This window comes from Solea solea, chromosome 15 (genome assembly GCF_958295425.1).
Source record: "Solea solea chromosome 15, fSolSol10.1, whole genome shotgun sequence".
NCBI classification, from domain to species: Eukaryota; Metazoa; Chordata; class Actinopteri; order Pleuronectiformes; family Soleidae; genus Solea; species Solea solea.
This window is the reverse complement of record NC_081148.1, coordinates 4,830,336-4,852,500: the sequence shown is the minus strand read 5'-3', so window position 1 is coordinate 4,852,500 and position 22,165 is coordinate 4,830,336. Positions and strand designations below refer to the sequence as shown.

At 39.9% G+C, this 22,165-nt stretch overlaps 1 protein-coding gene across 1 annotated transcript in view; it reads right to left on the bottom strand.

Annotated features, from left to right (window-relative positions):
• The window catches only part of LOC131474071 (pro-neuregulin-3, membrane-bound isoform), a 408,827-nt gene extending 396,270 nt beyond the window's left edge, over positions 1 to 12,557 (bottom strand). The window contains exon 1 of the mRNA XM_058651810.1: positions 10,134 to 12,557. Within this exon, the coding sequence (XP_058507793.1) occupies positions 10,134 to 10,842 (709 nt within the window). The 5' untranslated portion in view covers positions 10,843 to 12,557. The remainder of the gene's footprint in view (positions 1 to 10,133) is intronic.
• Positions 12,558 to 22,165: the final 9,608 nt, after the last annotated feature.

The following is a 22,165-nucleotide window of genomic DNA, read 5'->3' as shown; positions in this document are numbered from 1 at the left end:
CCGTGGGGTAGAGGATGGTGGAGGTGGATCATGATCTGTGCATGAAAAACATCCCACTGCACACTGACACACCCACATGTGAAGAATCATGATCTATAACTGAGAGGGAGGAAACTTTTGCTGCTAATGATTTGTTTCAAATGAATGGTCAGGCAGGCAGTTTTTTTCAATTAGTCGCTCACTGTAACACACAGGTGTGGCTCAGACGAGGAGATTAAGTCACATGAAGGCATGGAGGCTGTCTATCCTAAGCCACTCCCACCAGAGGAGCACCGACAGATGCTTCATATGACAGATGACCAGAGGGAATCAAGTTTTATTGCATTTATTGCACAAATATCTCTCTTTTTTTGGTTGCTTTGCAGTGCAGGCCGTTGTTGCTAATACTGGAATGGTGACCTTTGCCACCACAGGTATGTGTACATGCAGCTGCTTAATAGAATAGCCAATAGGATGACCTCTAGATGCTCTAGAAACTGTGGTACAAGATGGCAGACTTCATTAAAGCAGCACTGCTGTATAAAATATGTAGGAAACTCAATTTAATGTTGCACACTGTACCTAAAAAGAAGACAATGTGTACAACATGTATACATGCAGAGAATGTACCTCATCATCATCATCATCATCACGTGTCATTGGAAAAGTAGATTTATTAATACTCCACTCTTATTTTGTCACCTAACACACTTTGACAATGACACTGGGTCACAGAAGTGAAGCGATACAGTTTGACCTCTCTTGGTTTTATGTTTTAAACATAAAGTGTACACCAGTGATGCACTGACCTGAGGAAAAGCCTCTACTCCCCCCGCCGCTATTATGCTGCCAGCACCTGGCAAACAATGCTATTAGTGCAGATAAAATGCTTAGACAGTGATTATTTCACCCAAGAGTACACAGAGCTGTCAGAGCACACAGCAATTCATGCAGGTCTGCACCACTTCTACTCCAATACAATGGCTTTCAGAGTTTGTATGATTGAATTTTTCCCTTCTCCTTCCTCTCCCCTCATCTCTTTCACTGCCTGCCTCAAGGTCAGCTCGTTGCTTCGTATTGCTGGCTTTCCTCCTGTGGCTGAAGTGAACTGGACTGCAGTCGCGTCATCACAAGTGGTCAAAAGTTTCTAACTAAAAGAAAAATTTAATTTAGCATTTTCATCGTCACAGTGAATCAAAGTGAAATGAACATCATTCTGTGCAGTGGTGGAAAGGTGCAGAAGTACATTTGCAATAGGTTCTTTAGTGATATGATGCTACTTTATACTCTTAATATATTTCATGGAAGGAAAGACAAAGCCCTGTAACACTTGAATGTCTCTCTTTTTTCAATCTCTCCGTGCATCAGGGTACCAGTTGCTGGGAGCAGATGCAGGGTAAAGAGGGTGAGGAGTAGGGATGGGAACGACACAGCATTTTGAAAGGGCCACGCGTAGAATCGTTTTTTTTTTTTCAGGAGCAGCAACTGCAACAATGTGTAGGGTAGAAAATATTCTACACTGTACTACTTCATTTTAGGCTGTAATGTCCAATATTGACCATCAAAGCAGCTACACGAAACAAAAATAGATCAATCACACTGATCTAATAACAAATGAGCTGTAATGTCATCCGCACCTGCTGCTAAATATCAATAATCCACCCGCAGCAATGTTTTTTTCAACAATTAATACCCGAAAAGAACATTTCTTGCATCTTTCAAGGACTTCATTACGTAACTGGGCCTAGCATAGCATCTCACAAATTGGCTAAGCACTGTTTAACCTGTCAAATATTGAATTGAGCTTACTCGGTGTTGTTGTTATGTGTAGATTTAGGTTAACATGACGTGCATGCTAATAACCTCTCATCTAACCTGGCACCTCATCCTACGTAAGTGGCCTTAACAAAGAAACACAGCAACCATGCAGTTAAGAAACCTCTTTCCCAGTAGAACTCTGATCCTTCAATTCAAGCTATTGATGTTGCATTGTGATTGGTCAATTATGAAGTTAATTATTAATCATAATCTAAATTGGTAATTGGCTAAATTCATGAGCCTGAATCCTTCTTTCAAATGGTGGTGTCCTTAGTAAAGTCCTAAATATTATAATATTTTTAATGTTAATATTATTATTGATCTTTGATAGCCGAAAACTGATACAAAAGGTCCCATTTTGTGGTGCCTCACTTGAGACAAGGTAATTATGCCCCAACAACATCTTTGTGGCAAGTTTGATCATTTAAAATTAAAGTAAAACCCCTTAAACCCGATGGTCCCCCAATCGGGTTTAAGGGATTTTACCGCAGCCTATTTTCGATAAGGATTGCGAAAAAAAGTGAATTTTGAGAGAATAAATTGAAGCTGGGCATCAAATTAAACAGCACAATCTGGGCTACAAGGCTGTAACCTATTTAAAATGTGACAAACACAGCTCAAATAACACCTAAATGAACATTTCACTGCATTTTTGAAGCTAAAGCTCTGACATTTTTTCCAAAACACACTTCATACGACTCAAATGAAAGCTGAGATGCCGCTGTTTCCAACAATGTACGCCAAATTAGCTCTTACCTTTGATGTTTATCTGTGAAAAATAGATTTTTCAGCGCAAACAAAGCTCTCTCTGGTTAGACGGACTTCCTGTGTTACATTCAAAACATTCCGGGTTGACGTATGGACCCTTGGGTTAGCATTACCCTATCCTAAGGCAGCAGCCAGGCGCGTCAAATCTGTGCGATCTGTTGCTTCTCATTGGCTAACAAAGCTGTCAATCAAAATTTGGAGTGGACAGCGTCCTTCTATTGGTTGTAAGTAAGCCAATGAGATGTCGTCCATTCATTAGACCATTCCCTTGAGATGAGATGCTGAGATACAGGCCAGCAAAGAGAGACACGGCTCAGTGGACCCATCTGGTGTTCGTGGTGTTTGGAACTTTGAAACAAGGCCTTAAATTGTTTTATTGAACACTAATAGTTATAGAAAAGTGGCAAAAAAAAGTTAATACATGGTTTAAATACAAATGGCACGGATGTTTCCAAAATTTGGAAAAATCGTGTGTAATTTCTGCACTAAAACCTCTCTAATTTAGTTCTGCTTCACTTGATCAAAGTCAAACTTTACAGAGATTATGTTCACAGGTTGTACTTTGATTTGAGTGAGTTTAGAGCTTATTTTTCATTATTCCAAAGAGATATTCATCCTGAAATGGCTTTTTGTTTTTCAGGCGAACCTGAATTATTTAAACATTTTTGTGTGCGGGCCACACGGTGGCGTAGTGGTTAGTGCTCTATCCGTCATGATATTGGATGCAGCTGGACACAGTGTGTAAAATGTATTTACACACATTTTGCAACACTTTCATTTCATCATCATTGCATCTTGTTGATAACAGAGGAGAATGGTTGGAACCAAGGTATGCAGACAATAATCTCTGAAAGCACACCACATGAAGAAGGCAGGTGCCAATTTATTAGGTACACATGTCAGGATGGTTGGCTAGTGCAACACCCACACAAACACTTACATTCAGGTCAGGAAATGACTCATACTTTGTCTGGAGTTTGATTAACAGATGCACTTGAACATTGCTTAACTAGGCAAAATGCATTTTTGTTTAAGTGTACATTGGACTGCAAAATCTTATTTCAATCGTATATAATTGCAATTTATGGTGCAACATTTATGCCAACGTGCCCATGCGTCCACAGTTTACCTCTGTACTTGCAGATTCTGCTCTCATTTGTCAACAAAAAGAAAACAAACTGCAACAGTAGCTGTTAGCCATGGTTGAATTCATAACACTCTGATATTTATTTGCTTTCTCAGATTCAACAGTTTGCCCCTTTAGGCCACATGATAGATTAATAGGAAACCAGGAAAAGGTAAGCTGCGGTGGGTGTAGATTATTGCCTCTTAGGAAACCTCCCTCATTCAATAGTTCACAAATCGATATGTGCTTATTATAGCGCATGCTCTCTGATTATATCAAATCTGGGAACAATACATTGCAGAATATTTCTGAGAATAGAAATAGTTTAGGGGTTAGTTCCTCACTGAGAAAATACAGTTGTATTAATAAGTGATAAGAAAAGACATAAAAAGTACATTTCTAATAACGTAAATGCTACTTCAATTTCACCACTGAAAACAATGAAAATGCTCCACTGTTCCACTCCACTCCACTCAGTAGTCAGAAACACACACCTGAGAGAAGGGGGGACATTGGAGCCATTAGCTTGGAGCTAACAGGCTCCTCTGGAGAGTTGGTGTGGGGCAGGTGAATCCCATATAAGGTATTAAATTCCCTTAAATCTTGTCAGCTGCTACCTTTCCTGCCACAGGCTCCAATAAAACAGAGCAGGCCTCATCTAATCAAGGCTTAAAAACCTGAATTCATTATTAAAAGCTTCACTGAAGTTGGCGGCTACATTTAACCAATTTGTACTCCATCATCATCTGGAACCTGATGATAAATGTGCTTGGTACTGGGAGTGGAGCCAGAGCATGGAGAGACGATAGTCATGAGGAGGTAAACAACACATTGTGCCTTTATTTTCTTTACCAGCAAAATAAATAAATAAAACATTACGCATACTACGCGTCCCTCACTGAACGCGTAGTATGCATGTACAGGGGATTTCTCAGCATGGCGCAATTCGTCAAAGGGCCATCTTCAATAATTCACACTCTCCTCTACATATTGAACATGTTTCTTTTTCACGTCATTAATATTTCATCACTCTTACCTCCTGCAAGACATTTCATCAGAATGAATCAATGTGACATGGAGCTCAATACACACGACATCCTCACCAAATTAAAAGCGCTAACCAGGATTTTTCGCTTTACTCACTTAATGTTCAAATAAAGAAAAGTGTTCTCAGGAAGTGCCTCAAATATGAAGTGTTTGTAACAAAGTGCTTTGATGTTTTAGGAATGGTGCATGTGATTGGTTACAAGTTCGTCTTGACAGCTAAATGAAGTAGAATGGGAGGAAAGCGTGAGCGTTTATCTTTTAAAAACATGGGAATACACATGATAGTTTTGATTAGAAGAATCTGCAGATGTGTGTGTGTGTGTGTGTGTGTGTGTCGGGCTGAAAGCCAATGTGGATTGCTGAAGAAATTCAGTGCTGGTTTTGGAAGAGATAAATCCATGATTAACTAGAAAGTGCTCCGAGAACACACACCACAATTGACGCTACACTTCAGATTATTATCTGGATTCTCTACCAATTTTACCCATTCAAAGAAATACACATTTTACATGCCAAAATTGGCCGTTTCCATGTAATCCTGCTAACGGATGGACACACTTAAAGAATGAAAATAGAATCAAACATCACTTTGAAATATAAATTTACACATTTAACTTCTCTTGCTTTGACTCCTACAAGCCAAAACCCCAAAACTGAATTATTTATCAGACTGATCGCCTGCATTTAATTCTAAATGAATTTGTGTGGAATTTCTGTCTTGAACTTGTCATAATGATGTTAAAAGTGATTGCACAGTGTAATGGCGACAGAAAAACAACACCACCTGCATTAATATTGATCCCCTATGTCAATCTTTCACTGTGTTATTCACTTTGATGTTGTTTTGCATAAAAAACATTACAACTCGATTGATGGCACAAAGGAATTGCTTTATTCTACCTAAATCGATGCAGATATAGTGTTCACTTGATTTGCAATAGGTTTTTTGTTTTTTTTGTTGGCTCTTCCGGCTCTTCCACCACTTTTTCTCAACAGTAAAATAGGAACTGGTCGGGAAACAAAATGTGTCTATTGTATATTTAATGTGACTTAATCAGTCATGAAGATACAAACCAAGGTTCAGTGAACCCTTTGTGGAGGCACTTTAGGGCGACTAGCGAGTGATATAGTCCCACTTTTATTACAACAAACACAACACAATATTCACAATATACAATTGTCCACATATTGCTTCCCGTTGCTGCAATATTATCGGTACAAAGTAATTTCAGCTACAGGAATGACGACCTTAACTGATGGTGCTCTCATTCATGAAAGAGGTCACAGCTGGGTCACACATGTTGGATACATACAGACACAAACTATGATGTGTTGCCATGGACACGAGTGTGTACATTTATGTTTGTGCTAAACATAGAAAAAATCCCATAGGGATCTTATTACACAGCAGCTCACAGAGCTTATCCAAGTGTAAAGATCGTGAACACTGAAATCTGTCCATATGAGCTGATTAGTGAAACACAAACACATACACTGATGCCATCAGTGTTGGTCAGTGGTGACAGAAGCCAAATGTTGACGTGTGAGTCCTCATGAGCGAAGGAGCAAATGATATACAGATGTGATTCCAAGAGAGAGATGTCTAAGGAAACAGGAAGACAACATTTGACGGATTTCATCAGCAAATGTAGGTCAGTATTTTCTATTTATATGGTTTTGCTTGTACTGTGAAAACACGTCAGTGTTGCTGATGCTTCACTGCTATGTTGGTCATTGTTTCAGATTAAAAAAAAAAGAAAGAAAAACAGACTGTTGACAGGTCTTTGTTTTCAAAAAAACATTGTTGAGGCAGGAGCATTCAGAGACAGATGGAATCAGAAATGTCAACAGCTATTCCATTGAAATTAGGGATGAGCCAAGATGGTATTCAGTGTCAGTATCTGTCTAATACTGGTCAAGATCACAAAAAACAAACAAACAAAATGATCCATATCACAGAAAATGGTTCATTAAATACAGGACGTGAGGAGCAACTTACACCACCACTTTGCAGGTTACTCACTGCAGCTTTCACATAAATATTTTAGCTGTTTTGCTTGCTTTTATTGTTTTTAAATCATACTAAATAACTATAATAAAACTATATATACAAACATTCTATGCTATTTCAAGTCCATGTTTTGTAATCCTAAAATGTGTTACCTGCTTGTTTTTTTAAATATTTTTTTCTTATTTTTTATTGTTTTAAAATCATAATTTTATTGTTTCTATTGTATTTTAATGTATTGTTGGAATTCAAATGTCTCTGTAATGTGCCTCTGTAAAGCACAGTGTGGAAGAGATGCAGTGATCATGTGAGCTATGTAGATGTATGTTGTTATTTTTTTTAATAAAAGGGCTGTATCACACTAATATTGGTATTGGTAGATACTCAAGGCTGTGATATATATGTGATACACTCTCTGGTACAGTATCAATGTCCAAGACAAGAAAGTGTTCACTTAAAACACAGCTGTTCAAAAATAAGCTTGACATTCAACAGACTTTGGATATAAGATACTGTCCTTATTTGTAGTTGAAGCAAAGACATTTTTTTTATCCACATCTGTGTGCTGGACATGCATATCATATGATATAATAATAAAATATAATTTAAAAATTCTGTAATTAATACTAAAACAAGAATATATCTTGCTTCTCAGTAATACTCCTATAAGGTGGCCTAGAGGAACCCTGAAACTCAGCCAAGAACACACACACACTTGAAAATGCCATCTCAGCATCATTATTTAATGAAAATCGTCTCTCTGCAGACCATTAAAACAATCGTTCAGAATTCAGGCTGCTTTTAAGCCTATGTAGTGTGTGTGTGTGTGTGTGTGTGTGTGTGTGTGTGTGACTGATAGGTTGGTTTCTGTAATTATGTTGCTTCTTCTGTCACACTGATGGGCTGTTAATCTGGATTTAGGCTGCTGTCTGACTGAAACCTTATCTCCCTGAGTGACTCAGCATGGACACAAAGACCTAAAACAGCAGCAGCAAGTTTGGCCATGACAATCATATGAAGGCACTGAAGTCATTGCACTGGGTCATCTTGTCTTATTTTCCAACATTTATTTTTTTCAATTTCTAATTTATTTCCATATCAGTTGCAGATAAATGATCTGATTTCCAAAAGTATTACCTGACACTTGGCCCTGCAGTTCAGAGGTCATTCACCTGCCTGCAATAGCATCATCTTTCCTACTCGTCTACTCCATTGTCCATTCAGTTAACCAGCTGCCTCCCATTTTTCATGTAACATTGACGACACTACTCAACCAAAACTCTCATATTGGAATTTATAGCAGCAACACTTTAGAAGTCCATGGACCACTAAAAGCACCACAGCCAAGCACTGATTAGAATCAATGTCCATCTTAATTTTGTGACCCACAAAGACAGAGACAGCATCAATAAGAGTGTCCAGATGGCCCAGCTTTACTTAAATTAATGTAATTCTCTCCGTTTCTGAGCGCAGGCCAACACGGCCAATTCAGTTACACTGCATAACACACTCGCACATTATGGATAGTTAATATGAAAATGATGGCCTTTTCAAATCAAAGCAGTGTGTGGGAGGTAGAATAGTGGGGGAGAAAGAGGGGAAGGGTGTTTGGGATTATCAAATGGCTATGGAAGTTTCTCTGGCGAGCTGAAGGATTGACATTTTCCCTGGGATATCTATCAGCAAGGCTCAATGGTTTTCAGGCACACTTGCTGGAGATATGGCATTCTTTTTTTAATGGTTAATTAATAAGTGGAAAGATGATGATGAATGGCCACCCAGTTTTTTTCTTTCTCCTGGTAATGAGACAATACACATTTTCCCCCGCTATGTTTCTAATTATCAGAGGGAAGGTCCCCTGGTCTCTAGTGTAATATGGGAACATTTCCATTATTATGTACACAAAAGAAGCAGCCACAACTCAAGCAGAGCAAAGCCCACAGTAGGTGGAGAGGAGTTTGTTCACCTTTGACAGCCCTAAAATGGCTGTCATCAAGTTTAAACACCAACTAACTAACAAACTAAGGTTTCATCTAAATGACTCTTTGTAAAAGACCTTGCAATGAGATATCACATCAATACTGAAGCTCAAATGTCATTATGAAGCTATTGAGGTGAGTGCAAATGAATTCATCGTGGAAAACAAATGCATGTGTCTTATCTAATTGGTCCAGACCTTGACATTTGGATGTGGTATAATCCGATGGCTATGGGAATTTAGCTGTAACATCAAGTTTAACTGCAAGAAGAGATTAACAAAGTGAGATTCATTAAGGCTGTATCACCTAATGCATCACCAAATTTAAACAAATGCCTCCTGAGTTGTTAGATATCCCTCTCTCTCTCTCTCAGACCTGATACCTGCCGTGCATGAGATCACAGTTAAACATTTACCATCCCGTCCTGTGGGCCAAGCCACAATCACAGACAGCAGCATCAAAAGCAAATGGAAGTCCAGCTCCTAATGACACCATTTTGAGCGAGGAAAATATGTTCTGATTAAGATAGGTCTGTGTGTGTGTGCCATTCATTTCAGTAACCCAAGTAACCCCTCCCCTTCCTGAAGCATTAATCAATAGTGTGCTTGCCAGCATGACTTGCATCAAGGACAGTGATGTGCAGGTATCAGAATCTGTAAATAAATGGATCAGAGCAAATTCTCCTTCAAGTCACAGAGGATGCAATGTGGAAGCAATAGAGAGGTTTTCTCAGCACCACGTATAATGCACATGTGAGTGCATACATGAACAATCATTGAACAATACATATGATGTGCAGGAATATATATCACAGAAATATTCCATCATGTCCTCCAGAAACAACATACTGAGGCTTTATGACAAACTGATGCTCGGCTTATTTTACTTAACATGTTACCATATGCTAGACAAACATTTAACAACCAAAGTTGTAAGGTTTCAACTACCATCTTCACATTTCTGTCCCAATGCTGCATACTTTGACTCCATTTAAAAAAAAAATGGCACAGTAACATAGTTTAACCAAGCACAGTACAAAGATTGATGAATGAGTCATGAAACAGATCAAATTTCTACAATGTTCAAATCAATGCCATTGATCACGCTTCTGCAATTCTCAGCCAACACAAGTGTCAGATGTTCCATTTCCAAAATAGCACAGCACTCTGTATCACTTGCATTCAACATACTCAACTTGAACTGTGAAATCACATAATTGCCAAAAAAGGGACAATTTACACATCAGGCTTGATGTTATAGAGCTATTCATTCCACACAGCGAGTAAACAGACATCACACCTGATGATTCTGCAATCTGATGATCTCTTCAACAAAAGCAAACTGCCAGCAGGTCTCTTCAAATATTTCATTCACAACAAGCATTGTGTTGATAGTATGAGTGACTTACGTGTTTTCCGGTGGCCGTGTGTGCGTGTGGTGAGCGTAGTAGAGACCGTCTCAGTAGTAGTAGTATGCTCCGGGATCCACATCTGTGTGGAGTCATGGAGTACAGTTGGGTTGGACGCAGAGGGGCTAGGTGTCGCTGCTCCAATTCTGAAGGTCGTCCTTGGTGCTCCAGTGGTTGTAGTAAAACCTGAAGGTCCACGTCCATTACGATTTCCAGGATTCCGAGGAGTTACTTGGCTACCCGAGGCTCCACCCCCTTTGGAGCTAATAGTAGTTGTTGTAGCTGTGGAACGAGTTCTACCCTTTGCAACAGTTACTGTTCTAGCCGTGGGGTTTCCGCCATCAGCTGTCGGAATAATTATAGTTGTTGTTGTAGTGGTAGTATCAGGACCTTTAGGAATTCCGCTTGGCTTTGAGAGGAAAATAGGATCCTGGCCCATTGGATTAGCATCCACCAAATCGGTTGGCACATAATCCCGCACTGTGCCTACAACGATCCATTTCAACAACATCAAGCTCAATCCAAGGCCAATGAAACCAATAAGTAAGGGGACCATGCACAACCATGTCTGCTGACGTGGCCAAACGGCACAACGGAGGGGACCCTGATCCTGGGCCTGGCCCTCCCTACGGCCCCCTGAAGCCCCCGAAGCTTCAGGTTCCTCCAGGATCACCACTCCGGACACAGCTGCTCCAGAACACTCACTCATCCTTCCTTGCGGTCCTTTATCCTTCACTGAGGGTTAACCCTGTGTTAAGCATTGATAGCACATCACAGAAAGGTTCCAAACAGCGTGGGACTTCGAGAAGAGACAGAAGGAAAAGTGAAGAAATGGATAAAACAAGAGAGAGACGGCACGAAACTGCACGCTATTCAGCAGTATCTGTCACGTACCAAAAATAGTTAATCCAAGGATAGAGAGTAAAGGACGGGTGCAGATACATGCAAACACGCAGTCACAAACATATATACACACACACTCACACTCAGAGACGCCCAGTGTGAAATGGCAGAACTGGCGTAGATGGCTAATCGTCCAAATGTTCTGTGATTAGTCTCGCCCTAAGTCCTTATGTCCAAAAGAAGGAAGCGTAGACTCTGTTTTCACAGAAAGGTAAACCAAAAGAGCAGGAGAAGAAGTGATGCATCTAATAGGAAGAAAGAAGGATAAAGAGAGAGACGAGTGGGAGAGATGGGTTGAGACAAACAGCTTTACATCTGTGCATGTGACAAATCTGTGGCATCAGTGTTCAGACGGCACTGCATCAAAGATCCACAGCTATTTCTACTTAACATGCATGTATGTCTCCGCCGTGTACAATCCACAATAGGACAGTATTGTCTAATCAGAGAAGTGAAACTTACAGGGTGGGTCTTGTTGCTTCCCCACCCTGTAGTGGACAAAAAAAAGGAAGAAAATGTTTCCCAGTGCAGTCTGGTCCAACAGCTTTAGCCGAGTCAGCGTCCCTCAGCTCCCAAAATCATCCTTTCATAAACGAAAGAGCAGAAGCACAAATCTGTCATTTATGATTCAGTCATGCTCTCTCTCTGGATTATCCGCTTCCTTTATCACTCTTTGCGTCTCAGCCAGTCTATCCTTTTTGGTAGATTTTGTATTTGTCACTCCTTGGATTTAAAACCACTTTGATTCCTTTACGTGTGCTCCAAATTCCAGCAAGGCTAAGCAGTGGAATCCAATTAATTTTCAGGACGGAGTCAAAAAAGAAACACTTCAGTTGAGCACTGAGCAGGAAGAATTAGAGCGAAGGGTGTTGTCGTGCAGTTTTATCACAGGGTGGATAAATCTGCGACTGCGACGCGGGATCTCGCTCCTTCTCCACTCGGCTGTGGATCAGATTTCCCCAAGCTGTCCTCTCAGCGCCCTGCTGTCTCAGTGTACTGTCTGTTAATACTGCAGCAAAGCGCTTAGAAAGCCTCTTCCCATCTATTTGCGAGGGACATTCCAACACAGACGGATCAAATGAGAAAGGGAGAGAGAGGATAAGAAGCAAGGATGGATGGAAAATTGTTGAAACTGAAACAGCAAAAAGCAAGAAACAAGAGGAAAAACACAAACACGAGGTCACAGTGTTTTAAAAATATCCCATGGATTGTCTTCTCTCCATCTCTCAGAGTGATGCTTTTCCTCAGTTCCTGAAAGCCCGTGCTCTTTGGAGTCAGCCTATGATTTGTTAGTCTGGTTGCTGGAATCCTCTGCTTGTCCTTCCCCCAGGATGCTGCCTTCTTGGAGACGATAAGAAACGTGTGCCCCACACCGGGACGATAAGTTTTTAAATCACAAATGATAAGAAATGCTCCCAGACCCTCCTCTGGAGTTGGCAACGACCAACAATGCAGCTGTTTTTACCTGTGGTGATTGGGATACAGACACACACACACACACAGCTGCCTCCCTGAGCTGCCGCCGCTGAGAGGCAGAGAGCGAATGAGAGGGAGAGGAAAAAAGCCGGAGAGAGAGAGAGAGAGAGAGAGAGCAGAGTGAGCACACTGGTAGAGCAGAGAGAGAGAGAGGGAGGGGGAGGGAGGGAGGCAGCGAAGAGAGAAAGAGGCTGCACCTGCTAGATGCACCAGCACTGGGAAGCTTGCCCACCTCCGTTAGCAGGGAGGGGATGAGTAAAGATGCAGAATGCATACAGAGAACTGGGAGGAGAAAAAAGGGAGCATCCAGAAATCTACGGGAAGAAAAATGGAAAAGGGTGCGGAGGTGTATGTGTGCACATATAAAGATAAGAGGTGGGAGGAGGGAGACAGAGAGAAGAGAAAACACAGGCGAGAAGCCTAAGTCCCAGACGGATCAGAGCCAGAGCACAATGCAGGAGCTGTCACTCAAACAGATCCCGCCCACTGCACAGCATTAGACCAGAGAGCACGGAGACAAGGATTTTCACATCCTAAATAAACTTAAGTGCATTTGATGCCATTTTGAATATTTATGCCTGATGCATAATTTATGAGAATCTCACTGAACAGTAGGTGCTAAATGTAGTTAGATTTTTTTATTTGAATTCACACATCTCAGTTTTGCCTGTATGTGTTGTTGTTGTTGTTGTTGTTAATTAATTGCAATGAAAGAGAAAATTACACAAGTCATGAAAAACAATAGATTACATGACACAGGGTGGGACATTGGGACACTGTCTGTTCCATTCTTACTTATTATTTGTGAAATTCTTATTCAAGGCAACACTTTGTCTGGTGGAAAGTGAATTTGGCTTGTAACAAGAGTGTTGCCAGTTTGAATTCTGACAGGTCGAGGGCTGGATTACCTCTAAACAATCCCAATCCCCATTGCTTCCCATTGATCGGGTTAACTGGAGACAGATTGTTTTGAATAAACTGGCTGCACCATTGTTATCAGCAACGTTATATCATATTTCACTTTTAAAATGTTGTTACAAATATTAGGAATTACTTTGAATAATGATTGTTTTCGAGTGCTTTGAATACATTGCATCATTTAAACTGTTACGGTACTGCATTCAATTTTATTATAAATACAAGGTTTAAATCTGAGAACCCTATCAATAATATCCTGCTTGAGGAAGCCATTTCCCAACATTTATATAAATTGAACCTGGAAATGATCCAAACAACACCTTAACATAATTTGCAGGGGCAACACAAACAAAACAAAAAAATGTTGATTTCTTCATTTTTTGAATGGCTGAGCCACAGCGAATCCACCTGGGGTCCTAATTAGTTTTACAGTGTACAATTTAATGTGAAACAGGATTTGAGATGTTTGTTGTGCAACCACAACCACCACCATTTTCTCTGTGACTACCTTTGTTTAGCGGATCCTGTTTTCGCAAATGTGTCTGCTCAAGTCATGCAGATGCTGAATCCACCAATTGGTCCCAGGGGAAAAGTCAAGGGCTTTTCACACACTGTTTTTTTCCCCTGCCTTCTAAAACACAATATACGGCTGCACGAGTCTGTTAAAGCAGCCATTACATCGCTGTGGTGGTTTGAAAGAATCGTCAATAATCACACTTGGCAAACAGCCACAGGGACGCAAATTAAAAGCTAAACCATCTGCACTTCCAATTGATGAAGAAGACATTTTTCATTACTGATGGTAGTGTTATGAGATGCACGTCTCTGTAAATCTTTCAAACCAGGTAGATGATATCCAACACAAATTTAGATTGCTCTGCTTTGGGCTATTTGTCATGAGTAAATAGAGGTTTAAATAATGCAAAAAAATGCTTGCCACACAAGAGAAACTGCTCTACCTCTAAAATAGAACAGTTCATAATACACGACAGAAAAACCTGCCGCACCTGAACTGTGCTCAATTATAATATATCTCGGCCTGTGCAGGAGTATTAATTACTTGTCAGTAGCCACAGTGGAATCGAACGGAGAACAAGGTCAGTTTGTCTTTGCACCTCTCACGGTAACGTCACACGTCGCTTTCATACATGACACAAACTGTAGGTTTCGGTTTTCTATGGTCCAGTGACTCTGCGCTCCTGCTCTACAGCTGTGTGTAATGTAATGTCAACTTGATGGATATGACATCAAAGTAAAACACTACATTATGATTCATCTCAATGACACGTTTGTGTGTCGCTCTGCAGCAGCAGCATGTCTCAAAAAGCAAAGGACACATTTTGATTCATTGATTTTGGCCCAAGGGAGAAACTATTCAATGTTGGTGAGGATCTGGACATGGATTCAGATTCAGGATATTTTCAAAACAAATGATGACTTTGCAAGAGAGGAGAAAAACTTTGGCACCTTGGTGGAGGTTTGCGCTCTCAGAGTACTTCTCTAGTTTATAGTTGATGTATTTTTTATCTCTCCCTGTGCATGCTGGGAAAGGTTCAAACACAATGTAGGATAATGGTATAGAAAGCGGATGACACACATTTCTGGTTTTTATAATGACAGTATAATATTCCTGTCGTTCAAAGTGTATTAATGTAATGTAAATGTAGGATTCCATCCTTCAAATAATGTGTCCAAGATTTTTTGATGGGACATCAACTTACAACAGGGTACAACAATAGTACAAATGCAGGTCTGCATTGCCTACATTGGCACTATGGAACTCAATAACAGCATTCTACTTTACTGCATAGATCATATGTATCCTCATGCATAAATCAAGTGATTCAAACAATATGCATACAATGAGCAATGGGTTATAATAAGCTGTGTTGAAAATGCAAGCTTTGCAATCATTCTTTTATCGTTTTTCTGGGGTAAGTTTTTGTTTCTAATACCTTGAAAAAATAAAACTATGTAAACATATTTGTGTAAAATGTTCTAACATAGTTCACCGGTATCATTGGCTTGTCAACAAATACATAGAATAGAATAGAAATACTTTATTCATCCCCAAGGGGAAATTGTTTCAACATAGCAGCAATACAAACAAATATTATAAACATAAAATGTAATGTAAACATAAAATGTAAAATGTGCAACAGTGGGGAAAAAAATAGTGCAATAATAAAGGAATGGCATAAAGGAGTGCAATGGCATACCGTATGTCACGAAGAGAAAATGTGCATCGTGCAAATGAGCATTTTTTTTTTTTATTACAGAGAGTTATTGTAAGTCTTGATGGCTGATGGCAGGAATGACTTCCTGAATCTGTCCTTGTGACAGCGGAGCTGTCTGAATCTCTTGGAGAATGTGCTCTCCTGGGCCTGGAGGATGTGGTGGAGAAGATGATCGGGGTTATCCATGATGGAAATAAGTTTATTCAGCATCCTCTCCACCACCATTTCCACGGTGTCCTGCTTGCAGCCAATGATGGAGCCGGCCTTCTTTATCAGTTTGTTGAGTTTGTTAGTTTCACCGGCTCCAATGCTGCTCCCCCAGCACACCACAGCAAAGAAGAGTGCGTTGGCCGCAACAGACTGGTAAAATAACTCCAACATCTCGCTGCATACATCAAAGGATCGCAGCCTCCTGAGCCTGCTCATCCCATTCCTGGACACAACACTGGTGTTAGCCTTCCAGTCCAGTCTGTCGTTCAGCCTCACACCAGGGAATTTGTATTTCTCCACCATGTCAATGTCCTCCCCCAGTACCCTCAAAGGTTGTGGAGCTGTCCTCTTCCTCCTGAAGTCCACCACCATCTCCTTGGTCTTGGTCACATTCAAAACTATGCTCAAAACAACAAGGTGAAGGAAGACAACAAGAAAGGATGTTGTTTGTGTAGCAAGCATGCACCCTTGGGCGTATGGACGATGGGGACATGTCATCTCCAGATATGACCAATATCTGGACAAAGCCAGATAGTCCCTACAATTATTAGAGACAGGGTAATGTGTACATGTGCACGGATACTGTGAGAGCAGAGCGAGAGTGAGCGAGTGGATTTGCTGCCAAGTGATGTGCTGTGAGTTTTTAAGGCCATACCTGAAGCACTTTTCTTTTCTTTTTTGTCTTCTCCTTTCTACTTAACACATGATTATGTAGACATCATGTCACTAAAAAGAGAGGGAAATCAGCAGGCGACGTTAGGCGGACCGCAAGTGATCAAATAAAGATAACTATGTTGATTTATTTAGAGAAAAAACTTGCACACTACCTGAAGTAACTTTTAACTGGAAAATATAATGTCAACTAATGGGAGTTTTGTTTATTTGTTTGTACTGTTTATTCCAAATATGCAAATAGTGCAAGGCTTCCCGATTACTACTAAACAAATTCTTCGCACACATAATATAGAAATTAAACTGAGGAAGCAAAATAATAAAACATAGTTAATCATATTTGCTTATTTCAATCAGGAAAATAAATTAATAAACTAAACATGTTTGCTTCAGGTTGCTAAACGGTTCACAATTCATTGTTTTGTCTCCTGAACATAGGACAGTTTGCAGGAGTTTATAGTAGGCTATTAATAGTATGTGTGTGTGTGTGTGTGCATTTTGTGTCACTATGTTTCTACACCCTTGGTAGAAACATAGTGACACACAATTGCAACATGCGTAAAGCAAGGCCCTTGATGGCTTATACTGTACTAAATACCAAACAGTTTTTAAAGTGCTCACACACTTACACAACACTTACAAGCACACTGTAACTTTAATATGAGGCATTCAAGCATTTACCTATAAACATGTTTGTGTCTTTGATATTTTAGTGGTATTGGTCATTTTAACATGTAAAGTACAACTGTGCTACAATCAAGAATCGTGTGTGAAAAAAAGATATACAACCACAGGTCTGGAAATGATTTGTATACATAACGTCAAATGTCATATGTTCTTCTTCTTCACTCAGATATTTGATGGGGACATTGGATTTTATAAAGGTCCAGTGGGACTGTACAATTCTTAATAAATTTATTAAACAACCTGTCACAAAAATGAGAAAACATAAATTAATCTTTTTAAAAAAAAAACCTGATGCACAATAAATGTTTTCATTATATATGGCAAATAATAAACTGAATTCACCTTTTTATACCCACATTTGAGGCAGCTCGCTGGGCTTCTTCTCTGAGAAATCAGTAATTAATCAATCATAACATCTAAATCAAGAAATAATAATTAATGTTTTTCAGTTGTATTGTAAAAATCACATTGAAATATCATTTTGGTGAAAGAGCTTCTGTAAACCAGGGCCCTTGCATAAAGTAAAAGGCTAATTCTGTACTAAAAAACAACCTTTTTTTTTTTAAGTGATCACACACTTATACAGAATACTTACAAACTTACTATAGCATGCACACTGTACCTTTACTATAAGGCATGAGAACATTTGCTTGTAAACCTTTTGTCTCCTCTCTGATATTTCAAGCATTAAGTATTATGCAGGTCTTTGATAATCCCGCAGTTAGCTTTAACACTCTGAGTCTAAATATAATGCGTACATGGTGACACAGTATTATTTTTAGGCTTTTGTCTGCTCCTCTTTTATGCAGCAGGAGTGAATCTCATTTTCAGTGCTGCTCTCTTACATGTGCCATCTGCTGTTTACTGTCAGACAGCAGAGTCCTATAACATACCAGCAAATATTATGTATTGCTATGTAAAATGCATTTTACTGAGCAAATTTTCCATCTTTATCATTATATAAACATACTCAAGCAACTTCAACCCTGTGTCAGAGACATTCATTAAAATATCCTTATCACTATCACGCCTGTGTTTATCCATTAGCCCAGACTGACAGGTCCTTGACTCAAAACACAATCTTCATGTTCATATTTGAAATGTCACACTCAGTCAGACACCATTCTTGTTTACTTTTTGTCAGACACAGATGACACGTGTGTGTTTTGAGAAGCAATGTGTCCTTTCCTTATTTTAGCATTTCTACGTATTTGAATAGATGACATACAAGATCATCCGTACTTGCCAACAGTCAACTTATTTGTAGCTTCATTTAGTTGTTAAGAAGGTAGGTATATATCAACCTAGACTTCAAGATACATGTAACTGCATCAACACACACAGCACAAAAATAATGTTTCCTTATGGTATCCCTGACTGCTGCAATTTGCTTTTTTAATTAAAGGGCAAATGTACATATTTCTCTCAGTCACAAGACAACAACATCCATTCTAAAAGGTCAAAGATGTAGTTATTTGTCCACAGCAATAACGTTGTACATGAGAGTGAAATCTCAGTTAAAGTAGTAATTAATACCCGCTCTATTTACGGCAGTGTTATTAAGTTGCAGCTGCTTTTTCACACAAAATATACAGTATAGTTTTACCCCTGAACAGGCTTAATGACACTTCACTGTTTCCTAATAGACATATTTCCAGTCTGTGGACTTTAAAGAGCTGAGTACCATCCCAATAGATCTCTTGGTTCCCACACTTGTGGTTCCCAGAGTCTGTAAGAGTAGAATGGGAAACAGAGGCCTTCAATTACCAGGCTCCTCCCTGTGAAACCAGCTCGCTGTGCTAGTTCAGGAGGAGGACTCCCTCTCTGTATTTAAAATCAGACTTAAAACCTTCCTTTTTGATAAAACTTATAATTAGGGCTGACTCAGGAGAACTTGAACTATATCTACACATTGTCTGAGTAGAATAGATTCTCAAAGATCCAGGTCATAGTTCATTACTACAACAGAATCAACCATAATTAAAAAAAAAAACAGACACCGTTGATTTTACCAGCACCAGTATGACCACAACTGCCCTCAAACTCACACATTTCACACGCCTTTTCACAACAACAGCGATACATGACACCCTGGCGCACATTAATCAAGTAAGCACGCATTCACACACATACGCACGCCCTACGCAAAATACACAAAGTGTTCAGTAAATACACAACAGCAGTGCAAGTAGACAGTGTTACAATTATTGATTTTAACACATCTTACCTTGGCTTAAATTGCACCAATCAGATGTTCTTTTCTGCCGCTGTCTCTCCATGGTGGATTGCTCTGCATGCGCACTGGCGCTGTGTGTCGCCTCTTCCGTGTAGGTTATTTCACAATCACTTAGTTCCTCAGCCAACTACATGACTACATGAATACATTCTAACTCATTCTGTGAACAAATATAAACTATAGTTTATATGATACTTGTACATTATTTTTCCTTTCTAAGATTTTGAAGTTTAAGGTTATTGATAAGTGAAAGATGCAGGGTCTCCGGCCAATACCTGCAAAGTCTACAGAAAGAGGGGAACATAGACCGCCAGCACTATTATCACCTGAGCACTCCATGCTTATATGGACCTCCACTCAGACCCATTGTCAGCAGTATCAACTCTGTCACTTACAACATTGCACAACATGTAGCCACCATGTTCAGCCTGGATGAGCCCAGCCAGATGTGCCAGCAATTTGCTTTCACTCTGCAGACACATCTGGTGAAGACGCCTTTTGCGCCAACTACAGAATCTCCGAAAAAAGGGAGCCAATCACAAACAGGGTTTTTCCTCGAGAGCACTGGAGGCGTGCTTAACAATTGACGTCTTGCGGCTTTTCTATGCATCCAAAATGGCGGCTCTCTCACAATTTGGCATTAGCCAGGCTAAGGCAAAATTATTAGAAAGTAATCACTCCTAGAAAACTACAACTAGATTTTCACATTGCTCTGCAAACGTCATCCAGATCATTGGTCTGATTGGTTGTAGGTAATTAGGTAAAGAGGAATTTTGAGCTACAGCTGTTGGACACGCCTCTTTGGTAGGGAGCACCACCCACCATGTTCAAAACTCAATGGACCAGTGTGTCATATCATCTAAATATTTCAGTATTCACGAGTGGTTCTGACAGTTTTATAATTAGAAAATCAATGGCCCAAAATTCACTTTGCTGTTCATTCTCATTCAGTCTGCTTTTATCACTGGAGACAGCAGTTTCCTCAATTACATTTGCTCTGGCGTCAAATGTAAATTTCTGCTGAATCTGTGCAAATGTAGCCCAGTGATTTTTGTCCCACCTCCCACCCTGGAGACCTAATGATAAGTCCCAGAGGGCAGGCCATGTACATTAACTCTATGGGATGGAAAACAGGTGGGTCACAGTTCAATGTACATCTCACTCAGCCATTAAGAGGCATGTTTGTGCTTTGTGCTATAGCTGAAATAATACTGATTTTCTGTTTAAGCTGTGCATACACAGACAAAAGCATCAACAGGAAAGGTATGTGAACATGGCAAAACAGTGTTGTATGTTTGGATGTTCAAATAGAAAATAAGTTCCAGAAAAATGGGGAAAAAATGACATAATATTCATATCCTGAAAGTAAAGTCAATTGGGAAATAGAACCCTCTATCTGTTTACTTTTCAAATAATTTATAATATTTTCGTGACGAGTTGGTTTTAATCACTAGTTTAAGGTCTTCTTCATTAATGAATGAATTATGGTTCCATTAGAGAAAATAAAAAAGCTGGGTTATATATTGGGATGTAAACACATTGTCATTGACAACTACCACATGTTTAAAAGGTGCATGGTGCATGTGAAGGTGAACAAACACTCAGTCTGGCCCACCCATGGCTTGGAAACTGCACTTCACAGTTCACAGTTGGTCGCCACTTGTAAACACCACACAGACGTATTGGTAAGTGTTGGTGACTAGAAATTTTTGAAATCAACAGAGAGCGAAAGGACAAGGATTGTGACAAGGATTTTGGTCCGAGCGGCTCTAGTGAACCCCCCCCCCCCCCGCTGACTTCGGTCCTTTGGCACAATATATGAAGCCAGTAGTCTCAAACATGGGTTTTAAGATAGACAGTGATTTTAAATTTGACCGGCTAATTGGTGCAACAGTGAAGTCCAGCTTCTTTCACCTGAGGCAGCTGGTGAAGCCCTTTCTTGCACATAAGCACTTTGAAACAGTAATCCACACCTTCATTACATCTCGGCTGGATTACTGCAATGCACTCTACCTTGGAGTCAGCCAGTCCTCCCTCACACGTCTCCAGTTGGTCGAGAACGCTGCTGCTCGCCTCTTAACTGGGGCACGTAAGAGTCAGCACATTACTCCTATTCTGGCCTCCCTCCACTGGCTGCCTGTGCATTTTAGAGTCCATAAGATTATTTTATTTGTTTTTAAATCTTTAAATGGTCTCGCCCTGCTTTACCTCTCTGAGCTTCTCCATCCCTACGCTCCTGCTCGGTGTCTCAGGTCAGCTGACCAGCTGCTCCTGGAGGTACCGAGGTCCAAACGGAAGCTCACAGGGGAAAGAGCCTTTTCCATTGCCGGTCCCAAACTTTGGACCGTCCTCCCGCTCCACATCAGACAAGCCCCCTCACTGTCCATTTTTAAAACTCATCTTAAAACCCATTTTTATTCTTTGGCTTTCAACTCAGCATGAGACTCTGCTCTTGTTTTTAGTGTTCTAGTGTTTTATTGTTATTATTCTCTTAATATTTTTATTGTTTTACTTTTTGTTTTATTTCTTTTCATGTACAGCTGAAGAGTCCTTCAGTATTGTCTCAGTTACGGCTGCTTAAAGCGCTTTATAAATAAAGTTGAGTTGAGTTGAGTTGAGACAAAAGCAGAACATTTAACAGGTCGACAACAGAAGCCAATAGATGATCTTTACACAGGAAAGTCCTTTTCAGC